The sequence below is a fragment of the Eretmochelys imbricata genome, chromosome 1, assembly GCF_965152235.1.
Source record: "Eretmochelys imbricata isolate rEreImb1 chromosome 1, rEreImb1.hap1, whole genome shotgun sequence".
Lineage (NCBI taxonomy): Eukaryota > Metazoa > Chordata > Testudines > Cheloniidae > Eretmochelys > Eretmochelys imbricata.
Genome location: NC_135572.1, coordinates 250,804,627 through 250,822,624, shown reverse-complemented (window position 1 = coordinate 250,822,624; position 17,998 = coordinate 250,804,627). Strand labels below are relative to the sequence as shown.

Sequence of the window (17,998 nt, the reverse complement as noted above, 5' to 3'; positions counted from 1 at the left end):
CATGTGAAATAGAACTACCTAGGAAAAAGGATGGTATGAAGGACTGGCACCAGTATAAAGAGCTATTCATCTAGCACAGCTCAGCAGCAAAGGAATGTTGTTACTATTTGATCGCTAGATGGTTAAATGGCTTGTATGGAACACCATCACTTTCTACTTCAAAGGCACTTTCCATCTGAGGCTATCAAAGTTCTTTACAACTTTGTTGTGATGTAGGTAATTGTCATTATCTCCATTTTACAGGTAGGGAAATGGAGACACAGATAGATTGCCTGTGTTACCAGGGTCACACAGTAGGTCAGCAGCAGAGCCAGGAAAAGAATCCAGGTCTTCCTGTACCATGCCTCAACCACAAATCCTTTGTTCCTTCCTCTGCCATCCTTCTTCCCCTCAAATGAGATGGGGGCTCTCAGTCCAGTTCTCACTGGACAGGTGTCCACGCCACTACAGCTGGCAGTGAACCTTACTTGAAGGGGAGAAGAGACTGCGGCACTGGAGCGTAAGCGCCTCAGGGCACAGCACAGCCCAGGTCTTTAGCTTTTAGAGAAGCACCATGCAAACCGACAGGGGTCACAATAATGACAAACAAAATTATAATATATTTAAAGAAAAGATATCCCAGTTTAAAGAGCAGTTTAACTGACAGAGTAGGTGGGACTTGTCTGGATATAAACTCAATGCCCCAGTTCCTCCCACTTCGTACAATTCATCTGGATACCGTGCTGACCGATAAACGTCGCATCAAGATAAAAAGGTGTTCTGATTGGTGAGTGGGCAGCTTTCTGGGGCTGCACGAGCCTTTCACCGCTGGAGACATGGTTCCAAACGCTGGAAGCATCTAATGTGAAAATGACTTTGCTCTCACATTCTTCCCCACCTGCACACCTCACAAGACTATCAGACAACTTGGTACAATTTAATAGGATTGCCAGTTTCTGTTCAAGGATAGCTCAGCGCTAACTAGAACAGCAGGGGGAAGGCTGCAAGTTAGGAGTCAGATGCATTGGCAAGACTGAATGTGGTTTCCAGGACTGGAATGCCCGTGGTTGCTATAGGACAGGAGTGAGGTTTAGTGAGAAGTTGTGTGAGGGATAAGGACTGCAATAGCAAAGAGAATTGCAAGGTGAGGATTGACTGGAATGGCAGAGCTTCGGGGGAAAGACTCAAATCAACTGCTTCCAGCAAATCATGTGTGTGTGTTCTAAATCCATTCACAAGCCTTTGTAAAGGGGAGAATGGTTCTGCTTAATGGCATCATAAGCAGAATTCTGCCCCAGAGCTTTTAAAGGGTTACAATGTGAGCAAGCGGCAAGCTCAGCAGGGGAAGGAGGACCTCTCACCTGTGAAGCGACTGGGAAACTACTGAAGTTCTTCCTGGGGACAGATCATGGAGGATTTGGTTTCAGAAATATGACAGGAGAAACTAGTTTTCAAGTAAAGCAGCAACTGGCAAGAGCACGCTTCTGCCTCAAGAGGAAAGAGAGCAGGAGGCACTTCCTCAAAATGAACCTGGTCAGCTGTCTCCTTTGGCAGAGCCGTCTGCTATCTGCAAGGGCTCAATGGCATTCAGGGAGAAAAATGGGCAACAGTGGGGGTGGGGGTCCCTGAACAATAGAATCTCATCCTGATTACCTGTAACAGTTGTTGTGGTACTTGTTGTAGCTACCCAAGGCTGTCAGGCACCCCAGGCAAATGGCATAAGAGAAGAAGATCTGCGTGCCTGCGTCCATCCACACCTGCAAGGAAAAGACAAACGCAGCTGAGGAGGCGAAAAGGCCAACATGGCAGGCAGCTACACAGATTCCAGAAAGTGAGGAGAGAGAGCTGGGTTCAGAGGCCAAAGGGCTGACCGAACCAGCATGAACAGTGACTGAGAAAAATTAAACATGGAGTATGCAGATAAGCATGCTCTAGGACAGAATGTCTAGATACAGCTGGGTTCTAGAACTGCATGTACAGGATCTCCTAAATTCTAGAGCATGGTCAAAGCATCCACTGGTGTTTAGAGTCACATGTGTGGGAATTCCAGGGACCTTGTAAGGATTCTGATTTTTCCCTTAGAGCAACCTACAAGACTTTGTGGCTATAAGAGCTCTCCAAACAGCAACAGGAGATCAGATGCCACAGAGGAGAGTCCAACTGCTGGAGCTAAAGGAGACTCTCCATTTGCCGTTAGCAGTTTAGAAGCTCACACACAGTTTGGCAGTTCTGATTCCATCCACTAGAGGGCAATGCTAAACATACAGACTGGCAATTTATTATAGTATTACTTGGCTCTGAGGCTTGATATTAAGATTCAAACCCTTAAAAACAAATTCATGAAAAAAGTTACTTGAAACTATTACAATAAAAAGTTACTAAAAGAGGAAACAGGAGAGAGATTTTAGTCCCTGTCAGAATTCATGAGGTCCATTTGAACTACATTGCAATCACTGTCAAGGACATGTCTGAGTGTTCTAAGGAAGTCACATCATGTGTCTGTCAATGCCACCTTTAATCTAAAAGCCTAGCTTTGTGCAAAATCACTGATACCATTCACATTCATTCAAAAGGGTTTGTTATAGCTTGATGTAGAGACAAGCTAAAGGAGAAGTTAATGAGGAAGGAAATAATAATGAGTATTAATAACACCGCCCGTTTTATACCACCTTTCGCCTTTAGCACTCAGGGAGGCAGTGAAAAACAGGATACGAAGAAGGAGGAAGTCAGTCTTAGCTAACAAGACTGCACGAGAGTTCACTGGGTTATTTACAAAAAAAAGAAGGCCTGATCCAAAGCTTAAAGTCACTGAAAGACTCCCATTGACTTCAGTGGGCTTTGAATTAGACCCTTCTCTCTCAGGCAACAAGAAAGATGGTCCCCTCCTGCATCTTCCAGGGGCACAGCTGAACCATCTCTCACAACACTGACTTTTGGGCAAGCCCATCCTATATGCCCCAAATCACCTCTCTCTGTAGTTGCTCCCACAAAAGGGATAACTCAGTTCTCTCTCTTTTGCACAAGTTCTCCGATGAAAGGCAAGCAAGCCCAATGTAGAATATCAGGGTAGGTATTCAGATCAAAGGTGCGGTTGAATAGTTTCTTTCCCAGAACTTTTCTCGTTCATCCATTTGTATTTCTTTCTCCCAGGCTATTGTGTGTGTCAGTGTTGATTTGATTCAATTGTCATTGGTGGTTTGGGTTTGTATTTTTTTAATCTTATTCCCATGTCAATGTGCATTGTAACGGGAAGCTGTGATGCCTTTCCCTGTTTTCTAGAGGAAAATCTGTTCTAGCTCATTAGGCAGCTGTATTAAATGTTTTCCCCCCAGTCACCATAAAGCAAAATCGGTAAGGATGGTAGAAAAGGCAGAGCCCTTATGTTACACTTTCTTCTGATTTCTTCCACAGACTGTTTCCCTTCTGTAAGGGATCCAGCCAAAATTTTCAATCCATCCTCCAAAGACAGTGGAAAGACTCCCAGTGATTTCATTGGGTGTTATGTCAGAGGTCTATGATCTGTGAGGCCAGAGGGAACAGAAAATGAAGTTTGCCTGGAGATAGCAGGCATGCAGAGGATTAAAAATGAATCACCCTTGCTATTGTGTAGGATATTGTCTTTTGGCAATTTAAGGTGAACAGATCCCAGTTTAATCAGTTCAAGGCTTGTCTACAAGGGGAAAATCAGGTTCATCCAAGTTCATCCAAATTAATTTTCAAAGTGGATTAGTTAAACTGCATTTAACTTGTGCGGATGCTCTTATTCAGAATTAAAGTGCCCTTAATTCGATTTAGTTTGTGAATTAAGATACATTTAATTAATGGGTTTTAATGTGGTTTAACTAATCCACTTTAACTTCAAAACTTTAGTTAATTTGGATTAAATTTTCTGAGTGCCTCCATGTAGGCAAGCCCATAGCATTTTATTTTGGATGTCCAGTGTTAGAACTTTGGTTACCATAAGAGCTCAGTTTGAACCCTACCAACTCACCATATTGGTTGTATTTTTTAAAAATTCACCCAGCCAACAAGACTATTGATTGCACAATAGAGATCAAAGGAGACCTCTTGCACAGGTACGACTACCTCTAGTTCATCATGAAAGGTGCCTCTCTATACCTGATCCAGAGCTATCCTGAGAACAATATTTCTTGTTGGATTACACATATCAGGAGTTACTTTTAAAACAAAACAACACTCTCTCTCTCTGAGTTCTCTCTCCCACAATGTCTTGGAAGAAATACATTTTTTCAAAAAAAAATTCCTTCTGCATGTCTGACAAAAATTCCTTGTCATTTATTAATTTTATGATAGTTGGTCATGACCTTTTGCCAGATAAAAAAATTAATTTGAATGAGATTTTTTTAATTTAAATTGGATTTTTTTATTTAAATTATAATAAATTGTTCTTTTGAAAAATAAACCTGTTTAAAATGAAATCTGAATTTAGTAGAAAAGATGCTAACGCTGAAACATATTACAAAATAAATATGCTGAATCCATGAACCTCTATCAAAAACTTTGTTTTAAAAGATGCTTTTCTATATAAAGAAAGAATCAGGGGGGAAATATCTAACTTTTGAGATCAAGCTTTATAAATACAGCACAATTGGTCATGTACTATATTAAGGGCTTGATCGTGTGGGGGACCCAGGGGCTATTGGGTTCAAGAGATTGGTAAAGCCATCACAGGTACTGGGACCCTGTCTGTGACTCCAGGAGACATCATCCTTTATCTCATCAGGCTCTTCCACTGAGCCCACTTTGGTGGGCTCATAGTTGTATTTCTCATAGCTTCTCCCTAGCTGAACAATGATTGGTTCAGTTCTCAAATTACGAATATTTATGACTTCATCCACCAAGAAAGCTCATGGAAGAACACTGAAGTTTTCATATCCAAAACATTTAAGGTTGATTTGTTTAATTAAAATAAATTTTATATGCAGTTTTGTGTATGTAATTAAATTCCAGTTACCATCCTAATGCAGCTTGACATAAATCATGAGCAAAAAGTTTATTAGCTAGTAAACGAGAAATATTGTCATCATGAATAGGTCGGAATATGAACAAGAGGCTGCTCGGCAGCTCTCCAACACCACTTTCTACAAGCCATTACCCTCTGATCCCACTGAGAGTTACCAAAAGAAACTACACCATCTGCTCAAGAAACTCCCTGAAAAAGCACAAGATCAAATCCGCACAGACAGACCCCTGGAACCCCGACCTGGGATATTCTATCTACTACCCAAGATCCATAAACCTGGAAATCCTGGGCGCCCCATCATCTCAGGCATTGGCACCCTGACAGCAGGATTGTCTGGCTATGTAGACTGCCTCCTCAGGCCCTATGCTACCAGCACTCCCAGCTACCTTCGAGACACCACTGACTTCCTGAGGAAACTACAATCCATCAGTGATCTTCCTGATAACACCATCCTGGCCACTATGGATGTAGAAGCCCTCTACACCAACATTCCACACAAAGATGGACTACAAGCCATCAAGAACACTATCCCCGATAATGCCATGGCTAACCTGGTGGCTGAACTTTGTGACTTTGTTCTTATCCATAACTATTTTACATTTGGGAACAATGTATACCTTCAAATCAGCGGCACTGCTATGGGTACCCGCATGGCCCCACAGAATGCCAACATTTTTATGGCTGACTTAGAACAATGCTTCCTCAGCTCTCGTCCCCTACTCTACTTGTGCTATATTGATGACATAATTCATCATCTAGACCCATGGAAAAGAAGCCCTTGAGGAATTCCACCATGATTTCAACAATTTCCCTCCCACCATCAACCTCAGCCTGGTCCAGTCCACACAAGAGATCCACTTCCTGGACACTACAGTGCTAATAAACAATGGTCACATAAACACCACCCTATACCGGAAACCTACTGACCGCTATTCCTACCTACATGCCTCCAGCTTTTACCCTGACCACACCACACGATCCATTGTCTACAGCCAAGCTCTGCGATACAACCGCATTTGCTCCAACCACTCAGACAGAGATAAACACCTACAAGATCTCTATCAAGCATTCTTACAACTACAATACCCACCTGCAGAAGTGAAGAAACAGACTGATAGAGCCAGAAGAGTTCCCAGAAGTCACCTACTACAGGACAGGCCTAACAAAGAAAATAACAGAACGCCACTAGCAGTCACCTTCAGCCCCCAACTAAAACCCCTCCAACGCATTATCAAGGATCTACAACCTATCCTGAAGGATGACCCATCACTCTCACAAATCTTGAGAGACAGGCCAGTCCTTGCCTACAGACAGCCCCCCAACCTGAAGCAAATACTCACCAGCAACCACATACCACACAACAGAACCACTAACCCAGGAACCTATCCCTGCAACAAAGCCCGTTGCTAACTGTGCCTACATATCTATTCAGGGGACACCATCAAAGGGCCTAATAACATCAGCCACACTATCAGAGGCTCGTTCACCTGCACATCTACCAATGTGATATATGACATCATGTGCCAGCAATGCCCCTCTGCCATGTACATTGGTCAAACTGGACAGTCTCTCCGTAAAAGAATAAATGGACACAAATCAGATGTCAAGAATTATAACATTCATAAACCAGTCAGAGAACACTTCAATCTCTCTGGTCATGCGATTACAGACATGAAAGTTGCGATATTACAACAGAAAAACTTCAAATCCAGACTCCAGCGAGAGACTGCTGAATTGGAATTCATTTGCAAATTGGATACAATTAACTTAGGCTTGAATAGAGACTGGGAGTGGCTAAGTCATTATGCAAGGTAACCTATTTCCCCTTGTTTTTTCCTACCGCCCGTCTTCCTCAGACATTCTTGTTAAACCCCGGATTTGTGCTGGAAATGGCCCACCTTGATCATCATACACATTGTAAGGAGAGTCATCACTTTAGATAAGCTATTACCAACAGGAGAGTGGGTTTGGGTGTGTGTTGGGAGGGAGAAAACCTGGATTTGTGCTGGAAATGGCCCACCTTGATTATCATACACATTGTAAGGAGAGTGATCACTTTACATAAGCTATTACCAGCAGGAGAGTGGGGTGGAGGGAGAGAAAACCTTTTGTAGTGATAATCACCCATTTTTTCATGGTTTGTGTGTATAAACACGTCTTCTGTACTTTCCACAGTATGCATCCGATGAAGTGAGCTGTAGCTCACGAAAGCTTATGCTCAAATAAATTGGTTAGTCTCTAAGGTGCCACAAGTATTCCTTTTTTTTTTTTTTGCAAATACAGACTAACACGGCTGTTACTCTGAAACCTGAGAAATATATCATTCACCATTTTCTAACATACTTAAAAATATAGAATAAGAATCTGAAAATATTAAGCTATATAATTGCTTAAATAAATGTATATAGTTACAGTGTACCATCCCAGGTAGCAAAAATATGTACCAAATCTAGTGTAAAGCTCTTAAAATATGGTGATTTACAACTAAATAATGGTTAGACAAACCAATGAGAATGCACCTGTCTTTAGCAAACAACTGAAGTACAAATGAAATAGCCAATTAACATTGCTGATTTAAATTGACAGGTTTCAGAGTAACAGCCGTGTTAGTCTGTATTCGCAAAAAGAAAAGGAGTACTTGTGGCACCTTAGAGACTAACCAATTTATTTGAGCATGAGCTTTCGTGAGCTACAGCTCACTTCATCAGATGCATACCGTGGAAACGGCAGCAGACTTTATATATACACAGAGAATATGAAACAATACCTCCTCCCACCCCACTGTCCTGCTGGTAATAGCTTATCTAAAGTAATCTTCAGGTTAGGCCATTTCCAGCACAAATCCAGGTTTTCTCACCCTCCACCCCCCCACACAAATTCACTCTCCTGCTGGTGATAGCCCATCCAAAGTGACAACTCTTTACACAATGTGCATGATAATGAAGTTAGGCCATTTCCTGCACAAATCCAGGTTCTCTCACTCCCTCACCCCCCTCCAAATGTGAGCAAGAACCAGCCAGCCAAGCACCTGAAAGAGAGAGAGAATGCTCGGTGCCATTTCAGGGCCCTGTCCCTCCTGTTCCAAAGTCCCATGTCCAACCATGGCCATCCCTGTGCTGTCAGAGGACTCTGGTAGCCATGATTGTTGTAGTCCATATGGTCAGACCCTCTAGAGCAGTGGTGGGCAACCTGCGGTCTGAGGGCCGCATGCAGGGTAATCTGCTGGCGGGCTGCGAGACTGTTTGTTTACATTGGCCGTCCGCAGGCATGGCCGCCTGTAGCTCCCAGTGGCCGTGGTTCGCCGGTCCCAGAGAATGGGAGCTGTGGGAAGCGACGTGGACCAGGAGAGTGAGTTTGTGTGTGTATGGGGGTGGGTTTTTGGAGGGGGGTGAGGGAGTGAGAGAACCTGGATTTGTGCAGGAAATGGCCTAACTTCATTATCATGCACATTGTGTAAAGAGTTGTCACTTTGGATGGGCTATCACCAGCAGGAGAGTGAATTTGTGTGGGGGGGTGGAGGGTGAGAAAACCTGGATTTGTGCTGGAAATGGCCTAACCTGAAGATTACTTTAGATAAGCTATTACCAGCAGGACAGTGGGGTGGGAGGAGGTATTGTTTCATATTCTCTGTGTATATATAAAGTCTGCTGCAGTTTCCACGGTATGCATCTGATGAAGTGAGCTGTAGCTCACGAAAGCTCATGCTCAAATAAATTGGTTAGTCTCTAAGGTGCCACAAGGACTCCTTTTCTTTTTGATTTAAATTGAAGCTTCCACTTCATTTAAATCAATCCACCTAAGAGAACCTGAAAGAGCTCTTTGTACCCAATTTAAGAGGGTATAGCTCTTCCTTGGACTTCAGTCCCAAGGAGAATGGTACCCTTTATCTTGGTGTTCAGAATTCTCCAAACCCCTGCCCACCTGGATATTAATTTGATTATTGGATGTAGTCTTCTAAATGATCCAGTTCATTTAATTCATTTTCCTTCTATGCTTTATTTATTCCTGTTCACCAAAGTAACCTCCCACTCTGTTTTCAACTTCAGCCTCCAACACCTGAGATACAGTTCGTCAGAAAGGTTATAACCTATTAGAGGGCACTTCCTCGCTTACTTGTCCCAGCTATCTTTGATTTATTATAAGTACTGGAATTTAATAATATTTTGCACTGAAATAGTGCCTCCATTTGGAATATCTCAAAGCACTTTACAAATAACAAAAGGAGCTGTCTCAGAGCAAAATGCTATTACCATCCAATGCACAGGTAACCCCCACTCGGCATTTGCCAGCTCCTGGAACTCTGGGCTGAGCCTCTAGAGCAGCGGTGAGCAACCTACAGCCCATCAGGGTAATCTGCTGGCGAGCCATGAGACAGTTTGTTTACATTGACAGTCCGCAGGCACGGCCGCCTGGAGCTCCCAGTGGCCGCAGTTCGCCGATCCTGGCAAATGGGAACTGTGGGAAGCGGCAGCCAGCATATCCCTGTGGTCCACGTCGCTTCCCACAGCTCCCATTCTCTGGGACCGGCGAACCACGGCCACTGGGAGCTACAGGCGGCCATGCCTGCGGACGGCCAATGTAAACAAACAGTCTCACAGCCCGCCAGCAGATTACCCTGCATGCGGCCCTCAGACCGCAGGTTGCCCACCACTGCTCTAGAGGGTCTGACCATATGGACTACAACAATCATGGCTACCAGAGTCCTCTGACAGCACAGGGATGGCCATGGTTGGACATGGGACTTTGGAAGAGGAGGGACAGGGCCCTGAAATGGCACCGAGCATTCTCTCTCTCTTTCAGGTGCTTGGCTGGCTGGTTCTTGCTCACATGCTCAGGGTCTATAAAATATGAAAGCCATATGTGGAGTTGGAAAGGAATTTTTCCCCTAGTCAGATTGGCAGGGACCTCAGGGTGTTTTCGCCTCCCTCTGCAGCATGTGACTGCTGGTCACTTGCCAGGATTATCTGGGTACATCTCACAATCATTTGCCTGCCATTGCAGGGGCCTCAGGCCCTCTATTCTCTGCCCATGGCACATCATAGTCTAGACTCTTGTGGGGCTGTAAAACTTTGGTCTAATTTCATTTGTTCAGGTGCTACGTGGTGTTGGTGGCCTGTAATATGCAGGAGGTCAGACTAGATAATCCAGTGGGCCCTTCTAGCCTTAAACTCTATGGCTACATCTACACATATGGTAACGTGTAGAGTACGTGCACTGCACACACACCTAGCACAAGTATAAAGATCAGAGTAGATGGGGAGGCAGTGCTTAGACAAGCAGAGTAAAGACATGCTAGAACCTCGGGGTATGTACCCGACATGGATCTCCACACAGCTGAGCAGTGCCTCTCACATCTATACTGCTATTTTTAGCCTGCTGCTAGAGCCTTTCCCTGCATCCACATTGCAGAATGACAGGGCTCAGACCCAAGTCACAGTGGGACTCAGGCTCTGACCCACCAGGGTCCTGGGACATGGGTCCTGAGTGCTTGCTGACCTGAGTCAGACTGATGTGTGTGTGGACAGAATGGGGGCTTGGGTTCAAACCTGAGTCAGAACCTCTGGTTAGTGCGCAGCGTGGACATACCTGTAAGGGCCAAGATCCTGGGGCTAGCCAGCCCTGTTTAATTAGGCCTGCCTTGCCACATCTGTGCTGAGTATAGGACTTAAAAAGAGAGGAAACCCAACAGTTAGGGGCTGCTGCTGAGGGGAATAGTTGAGCTGGGTTGTGGCTGGAGCGCAGAGGTACAGGAGTGGAACTAACCACTCTAACGTGCCCCTGGAACAAGGGGCCAGGCTCCAGGGCCAGTGATCCACACAAGGAACAAGGAGCTGAAGAGGAACCCAAGAGAGAGGAGAGGCTCAAGCCCTGAGAGGGTCAAAAGATGTTTTGATAGTGTTAAATTTGTTTGTTCTAGTGAGAGGCCCAGAGAGAAGCCCTGGGACCCGCTACTCTGCTAAAGAAGAGCGTGATTCTTTGGAAAGACTTTGCTGCCAGCAAAGGGACTTTGGTGATACCAGCTTGGGGGCTGACCAGCTACAGCTGGACTTGGATACCCCACAAAGGGATTGAACTTCTAAGTGATACGGCTGGAGGACTAGGCCACAGAAGACCTAGTCAGAGGCAAACAAAAACAGGAGGCAGCAGTGACAGAGGGGAAACCTCTGCACTTCTGCACCTCTCCAGCAACCCTGCACCCAGCCACTCTGGGGTGGGACCAGAGAACACAGTCCAAAATCCCTTTCACTGGTTGCCTGAGCTGCCAACATTTCTTTTGAATTAGTGAACTTGCTTTATTGACATAGCTGGAGACATGGGGCATTCAAAGAAGTTCTCCTGGTGGCAATGCATCATCTCAATCAGCCATAGCGGGATATAAAGCTTTTAATGAAGGGGCAAGATGGGAGCATCCTACCTCCCAAGTTGCCACTTTGTAAATGTCTGCAGAGATCTTCATCACCTGCTCAGCTCGTGGATTCCAGAGTAGGAACAGTGCCTGCACCCATCTACCTAGTCTCCCTAAATGCCTTGTGCAAGAGCAGCCTCCCCCTGTCCCAGGGCTACAATGCAGGGTTTAGACCACCAAAATGAGAGATGTGATGAGACACTGACCATCATTACCCCTCCAGCACAACTACTGTTTCTCTCTGTCCCCTGGCCCTACCTCCCCGGCTTGCTCTGCAGAATTGCTTTGCTCGTCTGTTCTACTGAACTCGCCTCCCGTAATTTCCTCTCGCCTCTTCTCCCTTCTTGTTCTTTCTGTTGCAGAGAGCTGCTGACATCCAGAGGCTACCCATGCCCTGTGATGCTCACAACACAGCTAGCCAAGACTCCATAGCAGCAGCAGGAGAGTGAGATGCACACCATCAGCTGCCTCAGCTCATCCTGTACATGGCAATGGCTCATATGCATGCTCGTCATACAGCTGAAGCACCGAGGGCTAGAAAGACTGTACTGTGGCCACTGTGCCACAAGACTAACTGGCAGCGTGACACATCTGCCCCGACTGGATGACAAACTTTATAAAAACAGGAGAAGAGCAAATAGCATTATTCCCTCCACGAATCTCTGTCCTTCATTCACAATCCAGTTTTTCCCCTTGCCCCAAACATTAGTGGGAACAAAAACCTGCTTGCCCCAGTGATCATGCAGAGCAAAGGCCATCGGCGTGGGTAGAGAGAACAGGCCACTGGCACTAGAGTGCCTGGCTGTGCACACGGCTTTGCAGCCTGGCCTGGTAGATAGAAGATGGGCCTGGGTTCTATTTCTGACCACCACTAACACAGTGTGAGACACCGAACAAGTCTCTTGAGTCCAAATTTACAAGCAGGGCCTCTGATTTTTGGGAGCTCTGCTTGAGGCACCTAGGGCCTGATTTCCAGAGGTGCTCAGTCAATTAATATTTACGCTGTTATTATTAAGCACAGCGCCCAAAGGCCCCACTCAGGCTCAGGGCCCCATTGTGCTGCCAGCTGTACAAACACATAGGAAGACATGGCCCCAGCCCCAAAGAGAGCACAGCCTAAGGGCTCCAGTGTGCCTTTTGGGCACAGCCCTTAGCAATGCATGGTGTGCAACGCAACACTCAGGAATAGAACTAAGGGGGAAATCACACAATTCCTCCCCTGCTGCCCTCTCACTCCAAGGGGAGGGAGGAAGGCACGGAATAAGTTACTGCAGCTTCTCAAAGGGTCCTCCCGCTTACTTTTCCCATCATGCCTGGCCAGGTTAAGGGTATGTCTACACAGGAACTAGACCCATGGCTGGCCCATGCCAGCCTACTTGGGCTCGCGGACCTCAGGTTGCGGGGCTGTTTCACCGTTGTGTAGACATACCCTTAACCTGGCCTGGAACCCGGGGCTAGGACCCTGTGAGATGGGAGGGTCCCAGAGCTCAGGCTGCAGCCCGAGCCTGGAAGTCTACATGGCATGGGCCAGCTGAGGGTTTTCCTTTGCTGCGCAGATATATACTCTTAACCTGGCCAGACAGTGGTAGAGAACATAGCCAGGGTACCATACTCCCTGCCCCTCCTTCTGTGAATACCAGGCCGTGAGTGTCTCAACTTGTACCCCAGAAACTAAGGCAAATCAGAGATAGGACCAGAGCTTGGAAGCTCCTGCCTACCAGCCATATGCTCTAGCCTGTGCTGCCTCTCAGAAGTTGGTCCAATAAAAGATATTACCTCACCCACCTTGTCTCTCTAATATCCTGGGACCAACACGGCGAAAACAACACTGCGTTCTATAAGATACACGTTTCACAGTGTATGCAGAGAAATGAGGGCTCCTGGCCTCTGTGAACTTTCCAACCACTGGACTGAGCAAAAAGGGGCCATTTTCCTTTACCTACGCTTTAAACCCCACAAGAAAGCAAATATGTTTTTGTTTGAAACTGAAAAGCACAGCGGCTTGCAGACAGGAGATGGGAGGAGGGAATCCACTCCCTGCCCCTTGTTTACACAGCCCGGGAGCCAGAATTCTAGAGCCTGTCTTTGCTCGGCCCCCTCCCGCTGTTTGATGAATTAAAAACGACGTCCCTAATTGTTCCTTAGATGTCAGCACCGTGGACAAACTCAGCATGGGGGTGCCACCCCAGGGTGAGTGATCTGGCCAGCAGAACTAGTTCCCAGTTGCACAAACTGGAGGGGTTCAAGAGAAACGGTGCGGAGGGGGCAGCAAGATAAACACAGCTGTACATAATTCCACTAGGATAGCGCAGGGAGGTCCAAAAACAAGAAGAGATGGGGAGTGGGGAACTGGCCCTTGCAAGAGGAAACCCAGCCCAGAGCCATCTAGACTGCAGGGTGCAAAAGCCAGGGAAGAGGAGCAAGTAGCATCTCTTTGAACCATTACCCGACCGACACACACCCATCAGGTGACAGGGAAGAACCTGGGGACGCAAAGCAAGAGAGCAAGCAGAGGCTCAGTGCAATCAGGTAGCAACTTGCACACCGCTCCAGTGCGGCCACAAGCCAGGCTCATTTCACTGGATACAGATCGATGTATGCTGTCCCTTGTGCCCCTACCAACGTGCATGGGAGCAGAGATCAGGAGGCCACGCAGGCACATGCCTGGAGATACTATTAGACATAGGCGTGCACAGAAGAGAGCAGATCATCACGTAAACAAACATCATCTGTGCACACATACACACCCCAGCACACACATACACACCCCAGCACTCTGCCCTTCATGTGTGATGCAGGGAAGCAAAAACAAAACACACCCACCAATATTCTCTCTCTTTCTCAGAAATGGAAATGGGGCAGGGGAGGCGACAACCAAACAAGAATGTACAGAGTCAGTTAAAGGCATGCCGGGAAAAATAAATAAGGGGAACAAATAATATTTAGCTGGCTCCAACCACGCTCCCCCCCTCCGGCTATGAAGCAACGAGGCTCCCCAAGCAGTAACAGCAGCGTGGTGGGGAGGGGCCTAGCTGGGGCTTCTCCCAAATCCAGACTGAAGCAAGGGGATTCAAATCCCTCCCTCACCATGGGTACAAAGCCCCATGCTTCCCTCCTCCCTCAGCCATATAGTCAAATTCCTTTGCAGCCCTTTGTTCCTAGCAGTGATGTCAGCACAAGGCATGTTCTGAAACAAACCCTGCAGATGCCCCCTCCCGCCTGATTGGCCACTCTCTCTGACCTCCCTCCATCCACCAGGGTGGTGCTTCCCCAGGGCACTCTAACCTCTCTCCCCCAGGCCACCTTTGCTGTAACATCCTCTGGAATCTCTCCCCTGATCTGTGCACTGCAGCTGGCAGAGAGGGGTTTGGGCAGCCTGCAAGGAAAGAGGCCAACCTCACTGTTTGGAGGGAGGATGGTGCATGATGGGGCCTAGGGTAAGAGAGCAGTTTAAGCTAAGATTTTTGTACTAAAGATCAATGCTATTTCTAACAGGCAAAAGTTTACAGAAGGAAACCAAAACTGGTACCATTATTAAATATAAATGAGAGAGGGGGAAATATGTAGAGACAGTCTCTTAAAAGAAAAAGGAGAGAAACAGGCAGCTGTCTGACAAAATAAAATAGACTAGGCAGAGGTTATTAAAAAAACTGAAATAGAGGTTTAAAAAAAGACAAATGCTTCAGAGCCAGCAAGTTGGGCATACAGGGCCCAAACCTGCCATGGGTGGTGCTCTCTGGATCAGGGAAAGCACTGACACATATTTAACTTTACGCCCAAGCAGTTGCACTGAAGTCAGTGGAACTCCTCATGGAGCTAAGTGCTTCCTGGGTCAGGGCCAGAGGTCTCAGCCCTTTCCAGGCTTGAGCTCACTGTTAGCCTCTGTAACCGTGGGAGCTTATTACTGTTGTTATTTTCACCCGCCTTCTTGTTTCTCACACGTTCTTGTTGCATCTTGTCTCAAGTTAAGCCCCTGTCCTGCTTGGATCCTTGGGGGCAGACATTTTAACCATGTCGTGTCTCATCAAGTTCATTGGGACTCTGGGCAGCTGTAAGAGCTCCCCCAAGTGGGTCTCACTGCAGAATCGGGAGCACAGACTGCAAGCTCTTCCTACACAATGTCCTCCTATGTGTCTGTACAATGCTTAGTAGAGAGGGGCCCCAAACACCAACAGAGGCTTTTCAGCACTACGGAACATAATTAATTAGTTCTTACGTAAGCAGAATGAGTTCCTGCTAGCCAGAGGGTCAGAGAGATTAGGGAGGGCTTTTAGAAAGGTCAATGGGAAACCAACACTACACCACAGGTTCTCAAACTGCAGTCTCTGGAACCCTTGCTGTTGGTCCAGAAAGATAACTGCTCCTCCTTCTTATTTGCACCTGCTAAATCACATGAGAGAGAGCCAGAATAGATTCATAGGCATTGAGGCTAGAAGCTGGATTTCATCCCCACCTGCTGGATTTCATCCCTAAAAGGGTCAACCATCATAATCTAGAGCAGGGGTTCTCGACCTTTTTTCTTCCTGAGGGCCCCCCCCCATTGCTACAAAAACTCCACGGTCCACCTGTATCACAACAACTGATTTTCTGCATATAAAAGCCAGGACCAACATTAGGGGGTAGCAATCAGGGCAATTTCCTGAGGTCCCCCACCATAGGGGGACCCCACAAAGCTTAGTTGCTCAGGCTTCGGTGTCAGCCCCAAGCGGTGGGGTTTGGGGCCCCGAGCTTCAGCCCCATACAGGAGGGCTTCGTCTTTCTGCCCAGGGCCCCAGCAAGTCTAATGCCGGCCCTGCTTGGTGGACCCCTGAAACCAGCTCGTGGCCCTCCAGTGGGCCCCAGGCTCCTGGTTGAGAACCACTGATCTAGACTGTCCTCCTGCTTAACATCATCTGAATTTTCTAGTTTCAGCTCAAAACAATGGATCTTGTTATGCCTTTGGCTAATAGATTACATCAGGAATTTCCCAGTATTAATTTCACACATAACAGTTACATGGGAAATTATGTGATCAGTAGATGTCCTTGAGACACTCAATTGAAATGGGCCACCTGCTGTGAAAGAGTGAGACCTTCTGGTTTAGAGATAACATAGGATCAGTAATAAATAAGGAAGGGGATTAAATTAATGCAGCCCCAATAATGGCTGGGATACTCAACTCCTTTTTCAAAAAAGAAAATTGTTATTACAGCTGGTCAAATAATTCCAAATGAATAGTTTGTTTGGTGAATTTTACCTTGTCCTGGTTTCATATCGTCCGGGGGCAGATCAAGATTCTCTCAGAATTCTTTATTACCCAAAAATCTTTGTGGAATTATTTCAGTGACTAGTTCTTGGTTGCTGGCTTGCCGACAAGGAGTCCATTATATCTGGTGTTTTAAATGTAAGCATTTTACAGAGGGAGAACTGAGGCCAGAAAGGTTTCAGGGACTGTCATAGATCCATAAAATTTAAGCCCAGAAGGACCATCAGATCATTTAGTCTGGCCTCCTGTATAACACAGGCTGGAGAATTTAAAAATCTTGCCCAAGATCACCTAGCAGAGTCAGTCACAGACCCAAGGTCTTCTAAATACCAATCCGATGCCTTGGCTACTGTACCATGCCTCAACTGTACATCCTCCTTGGTATCACCCAAAACAATTCCCTTCCCTCCTCGGCAATGACATCTTTCAAATACTTGTAAGTGGTTATCATCCCCCACTCTTCTGGTGTATCGTTTGCCTATCAGTGAGGCGTCTGGTTGCGAGGATCAGATTGGAACGGATGGGTTTTATTTTCTATAATGATTTGCGAGGCAGGAAAGAAACTTGCAGTTTTCCGAGTACCAACATACTGCAGGAGTGCCCTCTAGAGCCAATTAGAGCCTGCTCAGACTGCCTGGGCATCAGAATGGCTAGCAGGAATCACACGGTCCTTGCAAAGTGGAGGCTTTCCTACGACACACATTGACCATTCCTTCCCTCATGTGAAAGTCTTATAGAATTTAATTAAAACTTACAGCCTGTTAAATTCTACAGGATGATTAAAAACCACTATAGAAAGGTGATCATTTTCTATTGAATCTATAGGACATTTTTCATATAGGAGAAGCATCAGTCATGAAAAGAGGAGCTTCCCAAATCCAACGTATGGCTGGAAACGACCTCCCCACCTGCCGGATTTCATCCCTAGTAAGTTCTACGGGACTTTCCCACATGTGGGTTTCCATAGTACTTTCTATCAGGGAACTTCAAAGTGCTTTATTAATATTAAAAGTGCAATTAATAAATGTATGTAAATAAGTTGATTTTCACTGGCAGTTGTGTTTCTAGTACACACCAGAAAGGGTTGGTCAGTATAGCTATAGTGTAGGTGCAGCTTATTCCAGCCCAAAACCAGCTTTTCCTGGTATAGCTTATACAGGTTCCCTAAGCAAAAGAAATTTTCTGCCAGGGTAACTGGGCCTACACTATGACTTTCACCAGGATAAAAGTGTCAAAAAAAATCACCCCCTAGCCGACATTACTATGCTGGCACACGTTTCTAGTGTGGACCTGGCCTAAGTCACTTGGGGGAGGGAGCTCAAAAGAGCCTAAGTCTCATAACATCCTTACTACAAGGGAGGTCACTGTCACCTCCATTTAACTG

At 46.1% G+C, this 17,998-nt stretch overlaps 1 protein-coding gene across 2 annotated transcripts in view; it reads right to left on the bottom strand.

Moving 5' to 3' along the window:
• The window catches only part of LOC144259301 (sodium- and chloride-dependent GABA transporter 2), a 54,193-nt gene that overhangs the window by 9,337 nt on the left and 26,858 nt on the right, over positions 1–17,998 (bottom strand). For both annotated transcript variants that reach the window (XM_077807508.1, XM_077807509.1), the window contains one exon: positions 1,633–1,736. In XM_077807508.1, the coding sequence (XP_077663634.1) occupies positions 1,633–1,736 (104 nt within the window). The remainder of the gene's footprint in view (positions 1–1,632; positions 1,737–17,998) is intronic.